Consider the following 15,278-nt stretch of genomic DNA (forward strand, 5'->3'; position numbering starts at 1 on the left):
ACATTTTGTCACATTACTGCTACAAGAACATGCATCAATTTTATTGGAATTCCACGTGAAAGACCAATACAAAGTGGTCTACACGTGAGAAGTGGATTGAAAATCATACATGATTCCAAACATTTTTTACAAATAAATAACTGCAAAGTGGTGTGTGCGTAATTATTCGGCCCCCTGAGTCAATACTTTGTAGATCCACCTTTTGCTGCAATTACAGCTGCCAGTCTTTTAGGGTATGTCTCTACCAGCTTTGCATACCTAGAGACTGAAATCCTTGCCCATTCTTCTTTGCAAAACAGCTCCAGCTCAGTCAGATTAGATGGACAGCGTTTGTGAACAGCAGTTTTCAGATCTTGCCACAGATTCTCGATTGGATTTGGATCTGGACTTTAACTGGGCCATTCTAACACACAGATATGTTTTGTTTTAAACCATTCCATTGTTGCCCTGGCTTTATGTTTAGGGTCATTGTCCTGCTGGAAGGTGAACCTCCGCCCCAGTCTCAAGTCTTTTGCAGTCTCCAAGAGGTTTTCTTCCAAGTTTGCCCTGTATTTGGCTCCATCCATCTTCCTATCAACTCTGACCAGCTTCCCTGTCCCTGCTGAAGAGATGCACATCCCACGCATGATGCTGCCACCACCATATTTGACAGTGGGGCTGGTGTGTTCAGGGTGATGTGCAGTGTTAGTTTTCTGCCACACATAGCGTTTTGCATTTTGGCCAAAAAGTTCCTTTTTGGTCTCATCTGACCAGAGCACCTTCTTCCACATGGTTGCTGTGTCCCCCACATGGCTTGTGGCAAACTGCAAAAGGGACTTCTTATGCTTTCTGTTAACAATGCCTTTCTTCTTTCCACTCTTCCATAAAGGCCAACTTTGTACAGTGCATGACTAATAGTTGCCCTATGGACAGAGTCTCCCACCTGAGCTGTAGATCTCTGCAGCTCGTCCAGAGTCACCATGGGCCTCTTGACTGCATTTCTGATCAACGCTCTCCTTGTTCGGCCTGTGAGTTTAGCTGGATGGCCTTGTCTTGGTGGGTTTACAGTTGTGCCATACTCCTTCCATTTCTGAATGATCGCTTGAACAGTGCTCCTTGGGTTGTTCAAGGCTTTGGAAATCTTTTTGTAGCCTAAGCCTGCTTTAAATTTCTTAATAATTTGATACCTGACCTGTCTTGGACCTGTCTTGTGTGTTCTTTGGACTTTACGGTGTTGTTGCTCCCAATATTCTCTTGTACTGACATTAGATTACACACAGGTGCACTCTATTTAGTCATTAGCACTCATCAGGCAATGTCTATAGGCAACTGACTGCACTCAGATCAAAGGGGGCCGAATAATTATGCACACACCACTTTGCAGTTATTTATTTGTAAAAAATGTTTGGAATCATGTATGATTTTCGTTCCACTTCTCACATGTACACCACTTTGTGTTGGTCTTTCATGTGGAATTCCAATAAAATTGATTCATGTTTGTGGCAGTAATGTGACAAAATGTGGAAAACTTCAAGGGGGCCGAATACTTTTGCAACCCACTGTATTCTTGATATATTATTATTATTATTGTTGATTTAAAGCGCCAACATATTCTTTGGTGCTGTAAAACTAAAAAACACATATTACAGTAAGTACAGAATAATACTGACAATGGTACATTATACAAAATTCAGAATTGATATAAAGTACTGATGAGAGAGAGAGAGATCTGTCAGCTGCCCATACACCACGGGCCGACTGCATCGCTGTGCACTCTAATGATAAATGTCCCTTCAGTACCCAGGTGCAATGTATACATTACCTTTCTGCTGCCTCCGTTTGTCCCCCGCAGGCTCCAGGCTAACTCAACTCGCAATACACATGCGCCACGTGGTTGTCTAGTAGCGTGACCGCGTGTATGACGTCTGCCGTCATTACACGCGCACCTTACTAGGAAACCACGTTGGGTGTGCGTGCATGCACTGCGGAATGCACCTGGAGCCTTCAGGGACAAGCGGAGGTGGTGGAAAGGTAATGTATACATTGCATTGGGGAGACATTTATCATTAGAGGGGACAGTGCCAGGGGTTTGGTCGCATTTGTAGATCATCGTGAAATTGCACACTGCGCATCTGATTGACCAAGTCGGCCCAACATCTTGCACCATGTGAGATCAACTATGCGACCAATTTCGGGGCCAAAATTGGTCGCATTGTCGGACGGGCATGTACTTTACGGCACCAATTTTCATCCAATTTGATTATAATAATAGAATCGGATGATCGATTGGCTGCCAAGTCTCCTGATGTATGGCCACCTTAACAAAATCCAATACACAAAACAGTGAGAGACCCCTGCCCTTAAAATCCTATAAACTAAAGGAAAGAGTGAAAAGAGGTGGTATATATATGCCAATATGTATTTGGTGTGAAGTATTGGACATGTTATTTCTGATCCATTAATGTTGTGCAGCACTGTTTTCATCAGTGTTTCCTCACTACTATGCTGTATCTCACCTATCCCTAACTGCACAACTGTCCTGCGTCTTTCTCAACTCCAACCAATCCAGTTATTGCTTGCACTGCATCGCACCTCTTTCTATTTCCACTACCGCAATTTAGTCGCAATCCGAACGCAGACTGTCAAATGTATGGCACAATTGTGGTGCATTTGCGATTTCCAATAGGAGATGAGATGGGAAAATAGTTTGTGAAGAAAATCGAAAACTGGCGCAATTGCGATGTGATTTTCCTGTGCTTCTATACTTTTTATAGGAGCACAAATGCAACAGGCTGGCAATTGTGATTTGCACTAGTGAAAAAAGCTTTGCGATTTACATGTTAATTGCTGTGACGTTGAATCTGATCTGATTTTCGGATCAAAGCACGGCAGGTGGAAAAGGGGCCATATAGTAACAACAAATAGAGAGCTTTATGTTCTGTAATTCATCTTACAATATTATTTTTCTAGCGTTGTGGTCTACTTGCTGATATAGTCCTAACTGTATTGCATTTATGTATTCTTGCATCTGCAATTGTTGTAATATGGTCATCATTTTCTTGTTTTCAGTATCTGGAATCCATCTTCAGCCTGCTTTTCCAATTACTGCAGCAAGTTAGGGAATGTGACACAAAGATGCAGGTCCTCCATGTGTTGTCCTGTGTGACAGAGAGAGTCGGTGTGCAGGTAACTACGGACAATGCTGTAGCGCTTGGGCAGAGGTTACATGAGCTGATATAATTAAACAAGGGAATGATGTATTGCAAAAGGTCACAGCAGAGCCAGACTCTGCACAGCACTCTCTTCCCTGGGGGTAGATCTCTACACAGAATATGTTCTTTTTTCTTTTTTTTTTTTAATTCAAGTGCTAGGCAAAGTTGTAGAGAAAATACCGTATATATTCGAATACAAGTAGACTACAATATTTGCCCCTCTCAAGCTGGAATTTTTTATTGACTTAAGTATAAGTCTTCCAGGCAAAGTTAAGGGCTGCACTTGGGGCCAGAATAAACAGCTGCACCAAGAGGGGTTATTGACTGCAATGCATACAATATTGCAGCCATTAACCTCTCCTGTCCCTTAAGTGCTGCCAATAATTCCTTCGGGCCCCCCAAGTGCAACAACTATTCACTCCCCTTCCTGCAGCACAGTATTTCCCCCGTGCCCCTTTCCTGGTTAATTGTTGTGGCCAGGACTTTCAGACCTGTGTTTTATTTCCTTTCCTCAAAGTGTCACTTACCACTGGGTAAATTGCTGCAAATGGGAATGTCACTATTAGTACACAAATTACTCAGTGTTGGCCATGATTCGTGTATGAGTCAACCCGTTTAGTTTTTTGTGAGTCAGACCTAAATTTCTAGACTTATACTCGAGTATATACAGTATATCTAAAACTCCATCTCACAGAGAGCTTTATTTATGCAGAATTGCAGTTTACACACTGCACTCAGATTGCACAATCATAATTTAAAAACTATTGATTGTATTGAAAAATGAAATATAATTTTTGTTTTTCCCAATCAAAAAAAATTGAAATTTTTTTGATAAATATCTTTTGGTTGTGATATAAAATTCTCATTGGATTAGTTTAATTTTACGAAAAATCAAGATTTTCAAACACTTTTAATTGAATGTACTACCGAAGTGTAAATCCAATTATGCATTGAGAAATGAGTACGTATAATATGCATCAGTATACATGCTGAATGAATGCACAACATAAACGTCAGGTCAATCCTTTTCTTCCATACCCTGGGTGTCCCAGACCCACCAAACACAAAAAGATTGCTCACTCCCAGACAGCACTCTGCCACTTATATATAGTCCGCAGACTACCGGTCAGCCAATAAGAAGTGCAAATACATTACACCTAGTCTGCAGTACTTAATTGAGCAGAGGCTGAGCATTTCAGCAAATCATTGGAGAGGGCTTCAGTCGCATATAGACAAGGGCTATATGACCAGCAGGGGTGCAGGACCAGATGTTGTTGCGTGAGCGATGAGCTCCTCCCCAGCATATGCGGTGACTGCCGAAACTCCTGCACGCGGTAATTATCGGCATGTCCCATATGCGCATCGCGTATCATCAGCAATGTTTATCACCCGGCGTATAAGACGACCCCCAAATTTCAGAAGATTTTCAAGGTTTCAAAAGTAGTCTTATACACCAGAATATACAGTAATTGGAAGTGGTAGTATGCTGCGTTATGCAATTACATCATTGGAAGTGGTAGTATGCTTTGGTAACGAGCATTCAATTTAAAACCTCTTTAAAGCAACCTTCAGGCGAGCAGTAAAAAAAAAGTTTTAGATACTCACCTATGTAGAGGGAAGGCTGTGTACCCAGTAGAGCTTCCTGGTCCTTGCTACCTGTCCTTGTTCCCCTGCTGTCCTCCGTTCCAGTTATTTGACCTGTAGGTCGATTGCGTCTTCAGCCCTCCTCGGGCAGCGTTTGGAAGTACTCGTGTTCCTGAGTTCTTCCAAAAATGAGCTGATCCGCACTGCATACTTGTGTATCCAGGCTTGCGCATGTGCAGTATGTATGTGCTTGTGTACGGAAGCACTCGGGAAGGCGAGTTCTTCTGAAACCTTCTTAGGACTCCCAAAGGCTCTAAATTTGAAAGAGAAGCAGCGGGGGAATGAGGGGACATAGTGAGGAGACAGAGGAATAAGAGCCTTCCTTCTCCATAGGTGGGTATCCACTGTAACTGTTTTTTCTTTGTACCGTGTTTCCTCGAAAATAGAACATCCCCCGAAAATAAAGCCTATCTTATATTTCACGCAAGCTTGAAATATAAGACATCCTCTGAAAATAAGACCTAGCTTGTGTTCCCCTCACCCCCCTTTCCTTTTGCTCCCTCCCTCCTTCTGCAGAGTGGCGAGCAGAGCATTACAGCAGATAAAACCCACCGGCTTCCGACGTGCCAGCGTTAACGTCTCTCCTCAGCAGCGTCCAGCTTCCTCTCGTCATGTGACGCATGAACGTCCATGTCACATGACATGAGCCGCAGTTGTCAAACAGAGGAACCCGGGCGCTCCTGAGGAGATAAGTTATCGCTACTACGTCGGAAACCGGTGAGTTTCCTCTGCTGTAATGCTCTGCTCACCACTCTACAGAGGGAGAGAGGGGCTTTACTGGGCTGCCGTTCTGGACAAGGTCCCATCTGCTATGACTATCTGCAGCACATCAGGGAGTGAGGGAAAGGCTTTACTGGGCTGGGGGCTGCCACTGGGGAACAAAATTGTAAGCCATCCCCGAAAATGGGACTACTTTAGAAAACAAAAAATAACTGTTATTTTTCTACGTTTCATTTTTTGGGGGGGAAAAAATTGATCAGAATTTTCCACCAAGGCCTATAGAAAATTACTGAAATTAAATTTTTCTTTGTTTAAAGCGGAACTGTAAATTGGTTTAAACCAAACAGTTTCACCTGGAGCTACCCTAAGCCCCCAGCAGCCGTCCTGTGCCCTCACCGGTCCTGCCCGAGCCTCCGTTCTCCCGCGCGAGCTACTTTCATTACCGCCGACTTACAAGTCGACGACAACTGCGCCTGCGCGCCCCAGGCAATGCGATGCTTTTTTTGCGTTCCCACCCGCTAGAGCAGCTATAGCGGGCGGGAACGCGAAGAAAGCGTCGCATTGCCCGGGGTGCGCAGGCGCAGTTGCAAGTCGGCGGTAAGGAAAGTAGCTCCCGCGGGAGAACGAAAGCTCGGGCAGGACTGGCCAGGGCACAGGACGACTGCTGGGGGCTTGAGGAAGCCCCAGGTAAGTGAAACTGTTGGTTTAAACCAATTTACAGTACAGTGTGAGATTTTGGAAAGTGAAATAGGGAGGCAATGAAAGCCTATGGGGGATTTTACCAATTTTGGACCCCTGTAACTCTGGTTTGCAGAGATGTAGGGACCCCATCTTTGGAATCCAAGTCCAACAATATGTCTTCTACCTGCATGCGACATTTCGTGAAATTCAGACGTTGCTAACGGCCATGGCTGAGATTTATGTACGTCAGCATCACTACCATTGAAATTGCCCAAATAAACAGGTTTTTGTGACCCTAGGCTATGACCTCTTCGGCCTAGGACTGCATTGAACGCGACCCATGCATTGTGCGCATTCTGGACAACACCAATTACTGGGTTTATACCCTTCTGGATCCACGGTACAAACACAATGTTCCAAAACTGCTTGAAGAAAGAGTCAGACAGGTCAAAATGGAAGAATACCAGCAGGCCCTTGTGGAGACTTTAGAGAGGAGATTGACATCCTCCCCCTCCTCTAGCCAGTTGTATGCCGACAGACTGACTTCCGCAAACCCAGGACGACCAGGAGGGCAGCAAACAACACAAGCCGCAGCTAGTGCCCAAAAGGGAATGGTATCGGCAGTGTCCTTGGAGTGGGAAAATTTTCTGACACCCATGCAGCAGCACACAGAACAGCAAGCGTGCAGATCCACCTCCAACACCGATCGCCTGGAGAAGATGGTCAAGGACTACATGTCAGATGGCATAGCTGTGTTGAACAATCCATCTGCACCCTTCAACTATTGGGTATCGAAGCTAGACACCTGGCACAAACTGGCAATGTACGCAATAGAGGTGCTGGCTTGCCCGGCAGCCAGCGTTATGTCGGAACGCTGTTTCAGTGCTGCCGGAGGCATCGTCACAGATCGGCGTATCCGCCTCTCCACAGAAAATGCAGACCGTCTGACTCAAATTAAAATGAATCAATCCTGGATTGGAAACGACTACGCAACACTCCCGGACCCCAACCAAGTAACATGAACAATGAACATCTGTGATGGGTTAGCGTTTCCGGTCCCTGTTTATTGAACCTCTTATCTGTATTACATTTATGACTGCATGGCGACAAAATGCAAATTGCTATCCGCACGCTTCTTGTCCTCATGCAAGGCCTGGGTTGTTGTGTCTCAAAGCGTGGCCTTCTCCTCCTGCGCCACCCTCCTCCTGTTCCATCACGTGTGCTGCTGCTGGGTTAGCGTTACCGGTCCCTTTTCCTGGAACCTCTTATATGTATTACATTTATGACTGCATGCCGACAAAAAGCATGTTACCTGTGCAAAGAAAACAGACATTTCCCGCATTTAAAAGACAGTTTTCCCTTTGAAACTTTAAAATCGATTTTCTCAAAAACTATAAGCTCTTTTTGCTAAAAAAAAAATTTCTCTTGTACCCACTCCCAAGGTGCACATACCCTGTAAATTTGGGGTATGTAGCATGTAAGGAAGCTTTACAAAGCACGAAAGTTCGGGTCCCCATTGACTTCCATTATGTTCGGAGTTCGGCGCGAACACCCGAACATCGCGGCGATGTTCAGCGAACGTTCGCGAACCCGAACATCTAGGTGTTCGCCCAACACTAGCTTAGATGTGACTCTAGGGGGCTGCCCTATGTAATTGATACAAACTTTTGCCAACTAAGAATTGCCCCAAAAAATGTTTAAAAAAAATTCTAGTACAGGTTTTCCTGGATCTCCCAAGCTCCCTCGTTTCTCTCTCTTTTGGGAACCTTGTTAAATCGGGCTTACTGTGTAAAATGATGTATTAATATGTCTGTGTCTCAGCTTTGTGGTAGAGAAATGAAGGGCTATGTTTCTTTCAGTTGTGTTATGTGCCACCTTCTGTTTAAACTGAAAAATGTGAAATATTTATAGGTAATCTTTGCTTGTCCAGTAAAAAAAAATAAAAATAAAAATTCAAAGTATACTTAAAAGAAAAAAAAAAATCTGTATTCGTTCCAACGCGTACGTTAAAAAGGGGCGCTGGGAAAAAAGGGCGCCAGGTTTTTAACGATAAGCATGGATAACGTTTAAAAATGTATTGTACTATATTTCGTTTAAAATTAATGTTTTTTAAAGTTATAAATCATTAAATAATGTGCATTAAATCGGCAATTGTAAAAACGTTAATCTTTCGTTTAAATACTGAAACGTATAATAACGTTAAAAAAAAAAATTACTAAGTAACCCTCCCTGTACCTACCCCTAACCCCTAGACCCCCCTGTTGATGCCTAAACCTAAGACCCCCCCTGTTGGCGCCTAAACCTAAGACCCCCCTGTTGGTGCCTAAACCTAAGACCCCCCTTTTGGTGCCTAAACCTAAGACCCCCTGTTGGTGCCTAAACCTAAGACCCCCCCTGTTGGTGCCTAAACCTAAGACCCCCCTGTTGGTGCCTAAACCTAGGACCCCCCTGTTGGTTTTTTCGTTTAAAAATAATGTTAAAAAAATGTACTGTTTTTCGTTTAAAAATAATGTTTGAAAAAAAATATTGTACTGTTTTTCGTTTAAAAATAATATTTAAAAATGTATAAATCATTAAATAATGTGTAATCATGAGAAGCAGTAATAAAACATTAAGTCTCCGGGCGCCGCTTTTAAAACGTTATTTTTCACCGGCGCCCTTTTTTCCTATCGGGCGCCCATTAAACGATATTTATTATAGGAGTGAATGGCGGCGCCCGATTTGTCCACTAGCCTCAGGCGCCCGAATTTACTGTTTCCCGTTCCAACAGTGTGTAAATCCCATAATCCCTGGTTACCCTTTCAGTTACGGTAGGTTTATTTCTGATCTTAACGTGTTCTCTACCATTTTTCATCTAGATCCGACCGTTTGTTGGCTGCCTGATCCAGTATTTACCTCTTCTCTGGAAACAGAGTGAAGACCACAATATGCTTCGATGTGCAATACTAACAACACTAGTCCACATCGTTAAGGTAAATGGGTTTGGTGATCTCATATTAGCTAGCATCTCTGTAAGATCCTCCTGAAGTTGTAATTAAGGCATCTAATGACCTCTATTCACCGTATGTCTGCAAAGAATGTTCTCTTCTAGATGTCCAGTGTATGTAATCTGTGTCTTAACATTTTGTTAATATACAGGAGCTAAAGGGGCCCATACACTGGTCGATTTCAGCCATTGATCGATTCTATAGAATCGGTCGATCAGAAATCGATTCTTTCAAAACAGCCGATTTCAATCTATTTCAATTGATTTGATCTATCTGACAGGATTGAACATCTGGGTTGATCTGCTGCTGGCAGCAGATTGATGGCCCATAAAATTGCATTGGATCTAATGGTGCAATAATGCATTTAGATCGATTTTCAATAATTTCCAATAGATATAATTCTGAAATGTATTGGAAATCTGTTGTGTGGCACACATCAGATAGATTCCTGTCAGATTTGACTTGACAGGCATCTGACAGAAATCTATCTGATGGTCGAATCTGCTGCAAATCTAAAAGTGTATGGGCACCTTTAGTCTGAAGAAGGCATTTTAGCCTAAACCTTACTTTTTTTGTTTTCTTCTAAGTTAGCCAATAAATGGTATCATCCTGACTCAAAAGTTAGTGATCTCAAATATAAATGAACTTTGGTACAAAGAGATATGCAGCTAATAATATCAAAGATCTCTATTGATCCTGGACTCCCATCATTCAGTGCTTGCACTCGGGGGAAACTCAGATGGAATTGTGTTGTCTATGACAGGCTGCCCGGAGAACACTAACCCAGTCTGAAGGTCCTCAACCCAGTAAATAAATATCGGTCAAAAAAGAACCTTAGGCAATTGGAAGTTTTGAAAATGCGCTGTGTGTCATCCACTGGTAGTGCATCTTTATCTGGAAAAGGAAAGCCTCTGTTGTTAGGAAATCCCCAGCAATCAATGTTAAATTGTCCTCTGACCAGCAGCTGAAAGTTTACAGAGAGCAGGGAAGACTATACTGACCAGACAGTGGTGAAGACTATACTGGCCAAGCATTGGGGAAAACTATACTGGCAGTGAAAATAGAAAAAGAGACAGGCTGAGTGACACATCCTATGTACTGCTCATAGCTATTGTTGTGTCATAATGAAAATATAGATGTTACTAGGGGGCACAGAAGAGGTCAGATGGAATTCAGACATGTCAAGAGAAAATACCAAGACTTCCCGTAGAGACAGTTTGCATCTCCAGGTTGTAACCGAAAAGGTTAAGTACTGAATTTGATACTCCGGCTGCAGAATTTTCAGTTTTGTATGGGAGGCAATGATACAGACAAGGAATGGTTACAAAAAAATCCACTGATTTTAAACATTTGCTTTAAGATGACCATCGCTATAGAGATACCACTAATTAACATATAATCCCAACAGCATAATTATGGTTGAATCCCAATTCCTGTTGGAGACAATCCTCATAAATGTGTACAAGGTTTTCAACTGGAAGCCTGATGGAACGGAGTCCACTTCAACTCCTGTGCTATATTTTTCTAACTGTTTGTCTTGCATTTGTAGCCTGCACCTCGTACTAAGTCATTATACGTATATCTAGGATAATAATGATAATAATTATTGATATTTGAGTTCATTAATTTAAAGAGAACCAAGCACCACTTTTCTTTTCCTGGTTTCTAATAGCTATAGGAGTTGCCATGTTCCCCTCTCCACTTCTAGCTGCCCGTTATTTATCCAGGGGTAGGTGTGAAGAGAGCATCTGTGACTTCTGTAAACCCTTTGACGCACAGCTTTTTATCTACCCAGCCCCTCTGCTGGAGGAAGCTTTTGTTTGCTCTCTACTGATGTGTGCAATAAAATAATTAAATCAGTCCTTATCTGCCTGAAACTTCTGTGGGTCGGCAGACCTTGGAAGTAGGGTAATAATTGCCTCTGCTTAACTTTTAAATGTAAAAAGAAGAGGTAATTTTTTTTTTAATTAATGAGTCACATTGCTGGCAAGCATATTTAATATGCTAGTGAGATGGCCTGGGTGCTAAAAATGGTGCTCGGTTCACTTTAAATCCGTATATTTATGCAATCAGACCCAAGTTAATATTTTGTGGAGATACAGTACACCACCCAGTGTCAATATGCTTGAGAAATAGGGTGGTGATTTTAGCTCTTTCTTTGATGAAACAGCATAAACAGAAATTCTATACAAGGCCTTCTATTCCAGGCGCTTGTTTGATGTTTTTATTTGATTTTGGGAACAGGGCTTAGGTGGAGACAGCCAGAATATATATCCGTTCCTGCTTCCTGTAATTCAGCTCAGCACAGACGTGTCGCAGCCGCCACACATCTATCTCCTGGAAGATGGCCTGGAATTATGGTAAGCCAGTTTAAATATAAACAGAGCTTTAGTTTGGTCAATAGAAGTGTCTGCTAATAATGCACCATCTCAGTAACGATTATTGGCTTCTGCAAAGAGAAAATATATGGTAGAATAGCTCGAGTATGAATCCTACATAAGGTATCTTCTCGGTTATCTTACAAATTGTTTTTGGAACTTTGGGGTTCCTCCCGGAAATGGGCCTAGGTTACGTAATGTGGTCAGGACTAAGATAAGAACTCACTGAGAGTTAATGTTATGGGGGGGGGAACGACTGGGTTGGAGGTTCAAGACAGCTGTCCTGCTCTACTTCTCTATCTCTTTCCTTTCTCCTATCTCCCCCCCCCCTCCCCCCCTCGCGGGTACTTGCTCATGGTATCCAGTGTACCATTAATTGTAGAGTATACACAGCTTGGGTAATGGGCATAAACAAATTGCAGACTTAAAGTATATGCAGGTCTGTGGCGTCAGTTCAAAAATTATCTAACTCTGACTCCTCAGTTTATGAAACCTCCAACTCCGACTCCAGGTACCCAAAATGCTCCAACTCCTTGACTTCAACTCCACAGCCCTGCTTATATGACAATCTATCATTGAGCCTCACAAGTTTAGTGGTGTTGAAGCCTCTGGGGCATTTCTGAAAATGTGTGTTTATGCTGAGCGATCATGACTCAGACTGCACACAGGTGGACTTCATTTCACTAATAGACTTTTAAAGGTAATTGGTTACACCAGGACTTTTTAGAGGCCTGTGGGCAAATGGGGTGAATACATATGCCAATGCCAAGTTTCAGTTTATTTATTTATTTATTGTTCATTCATTTTTTTTTTCTCATTTCAATTTACCAATTTTTCTATCTATTTTCTTCAGATCCATCACATATAAGATTAAGAAACATTAAAATTACAGGTTGGATTAGAGGCGGAAGAAATATGTCAGCCTTCACATCCTTCTCACTTCAGTGTGTTTTATACCAATTTTTTGGTAGTGAATGGGCATCAGAATGCTCATAAAAAAAAACCAATGAAAACGTGGATAGGACATACAAACTTCATACAAACAATTTCCTAGCACAGATTTGGTGTCAAAGGCAGAGCCCTGGTTTAGGGCTCTGCCTTTGACACAGGTGACCTGGGTTAAAATCTTAAATCTTTCTTCAGGCCTTGGGTGAGACTTCCTAACACTGCTACTTGCTACCGAGCGCCCCCTAGTGGTTGCAGCTCTGGCGCTTTGAGCAGGGCTGTGGAGTCGGTACAAAAATCATCCGACTCAGACGCCTCAGTTTAAGAAACCACTGACTACAACTCTGACAGGAACCCAAAAATGACTCCTACTCCTCGAATCCAACTCCACAGCCCTGGCTTTGAGTCCACCAGGAGAAAAGTGGGTATAAATGTTATTTTTCATGTCTTGTCTAATACTTGTAGCACTGCAGAGTTCTGACCAATCAACTACCAGACTCTAAGGGCCCGTTTCCACTAGTGACGCACACATCTGCGAGGCGTCACTTCCTGGTGTGCAGATACTGAGACAAATCCCATCAGCCGTGCGATGCACAGCTATGGGATTCGCAGCCTCCTGCACCATTTCGGATGGTAATGTCGGCCGAATCGCTGGCTCAAGTGATTCGGCCGTTGGCGCCATTATACCCTATGGCAGAGTTTCCCCGTGTGATTTGCCCGCGGGGAAACTCTGCAGATTCGGAAAACAGGCCCTTATTCATGACTGGTTCTCTGTAAATAAGGAAAATACCTGGAGAAAGTTTATTGGCTTCTGTATTCAGAAAGAGCCTTCTCTTTACACACCATGCAACGTATGCTCTCAGGCAACTGCCATGTAGAAGAATCAAATATCATTTTTCATATTTTATCAAAGAATTCCATGTCAAGCATCTCTTACAATGCGAACAGTATCCACTTCATTCATACATGTGCCCCGAATCCATACATCAGCTATCAGAAGCTTCTTCCCCAGAGGATTTCCTGTGTCTGTATTTCATGTGGGCTTAGTGCAGTCATGTCACTGTGATTAAAGAGTCCTTTTGCTTGTGTGAGTTACATTCCTCTTCCTTGGGCTGTTTTCCTGTGCAGTGCACGGGAGACAAATGACTGACATTGGCACAGAGAGCTTCTGAATGTAAATAAATTATCCAGAAGATTTATATTGATAATCGGTGGTGAAGAATTGATATTCCTCTATTACGCACAGGAAGCGTTTAACAGTGACTAACCTTATACAGCTTACGCACAGACACAAAATGAGGGTCATTTTTCACGCTGAGATACTCCTGCCTTCCTGTACGCTCTGTGGCCCCACTTACAAATGTTTTTATTTGTTTCCTTGTGCGTAACGGAGAGTTCTAGAATTTGTTTCAAGGTATATTGAAGCAATATTTTCTTTCGCCTGTTTATGCATTTAGTGATTGAGCTTATTTCATCTATGTGTATGTTACCTAATTAGCCTGTGGCCACTAAAGGCTTGCACACATACTAGAAGAAGCACATCCACCTGTAAGGTCTTGGTTGAGAGTGTAGCATTATGCTGTCAATGAACTAACACTGGTCTCAATTCACTAAGCAGTTTAGACTAGTCTACAGATGGTTTTTAGTCTACTGATGGTTTGGTGTAATGTTTTAGACCTGTTTTTAGACCTGGGCTAACATTCAGTAATTACACAATTTACAGAGGCAAACAAGGAGTAACCACGCCCACTTTTTCTGACAGAGATTAGACCTGCTGATTTCTTGTAGGTAAAGTAATTCTGTGAGGTATTTTAGAAGTGAGAATGGAACCTTTTGAATTCATTATGCAGGAGTTTAATTGTATCCAGAGGAGAGCTCATCAAAGGAGAAGGATGTCAGTCATAGCTACTCGTTTGTGAATTGCATCTTTTGATCATTTCCCCTGCTTTACCCACCTAATTACCAACTGGTTTAGACCAGGTCTAAAACATTTGGTAATAGTGAGTTCCCCTTTGATGCAACTGGCCAAACCATCACTAGACTAAAAACTGTAGACTAGCCTAAACTGCTTAGTGAATTGAGGCCATTGTGTTCATGCTTACTCCGCCCACCGGTAGTTGCATATCTGTGCTCTGCCCCATTGCTCCTCTTTCCCTTTATGTTGAACAGCATGCATTTCTCGGCCGTAACTGAGAAGCATTTACTGTATGTATGGCGCTAGTGCCCAAACAGACCTTAACGTAAACCTAAGGCAGTTTAACCACTTTTTCCACTGCTACAGTATATCTATTTCATCTAAGGCACCCTCCATGCCACCATGACGTAGATATACTGATTCAGCTTGCAGCCCTGCTGTGCATGACCAGGAGCGCTTCCAAGTGCACCCCCCCCCCCCCCTGCGGTGATCCTTCATCGCTCCCCTAGGTGGCCAGATCGGCTAAAACAGGTGATCAGCAAGCAGCCTCTCTCACCTTACCTCGTTCCAGCGATGAGCCTGCAGCCTGAGCCTCTGATCCCCTCTCTGAACTCAGCCGTGGAATGCCGGTTACCCGGGTCCCGGCTTGATGACGTCATCAAGCCGGGACTCGGCTATTCAGCATCACAGGGCTGCGTGCAGAGCGGGGATCGAATGCTCGGGCTGCAGGCTGATCGCTGGAACGAGATAAGGTGAGAGAGGCTGCTTGCTGATCATTTGTTATAGCGATCTGGCCACTGAGAGGGGCTGCCTGGTT

At 43.1% G+C, this 15,278-nt stretch overlaps 1 protein-coding gene across 2 annotated transcripts in view; it reads left to right on the forward strand.

Annotated features, from left to right (window-relative positions):
• IPO11 (importin 11) overlaps positions 1 to 15,278 on the forward strand; it is a 604,534-nt gene that overhangs the window by 233,168 nt on the left and 356,088 nt on the right. For both annotated transcript variants that reach the window (XM_068249679.1, XM_068249671.1), the window contains exons 19-21: positions 3,049 to 3,165; positions 9,095 to 9,208; positions 11,468 to 11,583. In XM_068249679.1, the coding sequence (XP_068105780.1) occupies positions 3,049 to 3,165; positions 9,095 to 9,208; positions 11,468 to 11,583 (347 nt within the window). The remainder of the gene's footprint in view (positions 1 to 3,048; positions 3,166 to 9,094; positions 9,209 to 11,467; positions 11,584 to 15,278) is intronic.

Source organism: Hyperolius riggenbachi, chromosome 1, assembly GCF_040937935.1.
Source record: "Hyperolius riggenbachi isolate aHypRig1 chromosome 1, aHypRig1.pri, whole genome shotgun sequence".
In the NCBI taxonomy this organism is placed as follows: domain Eukaryota; kingdom Metazoa; phylum Chordata; class Amphibia; order Anura; family Hyperoliidae; genus Hyperolius; species Hyperolius riggenbachi.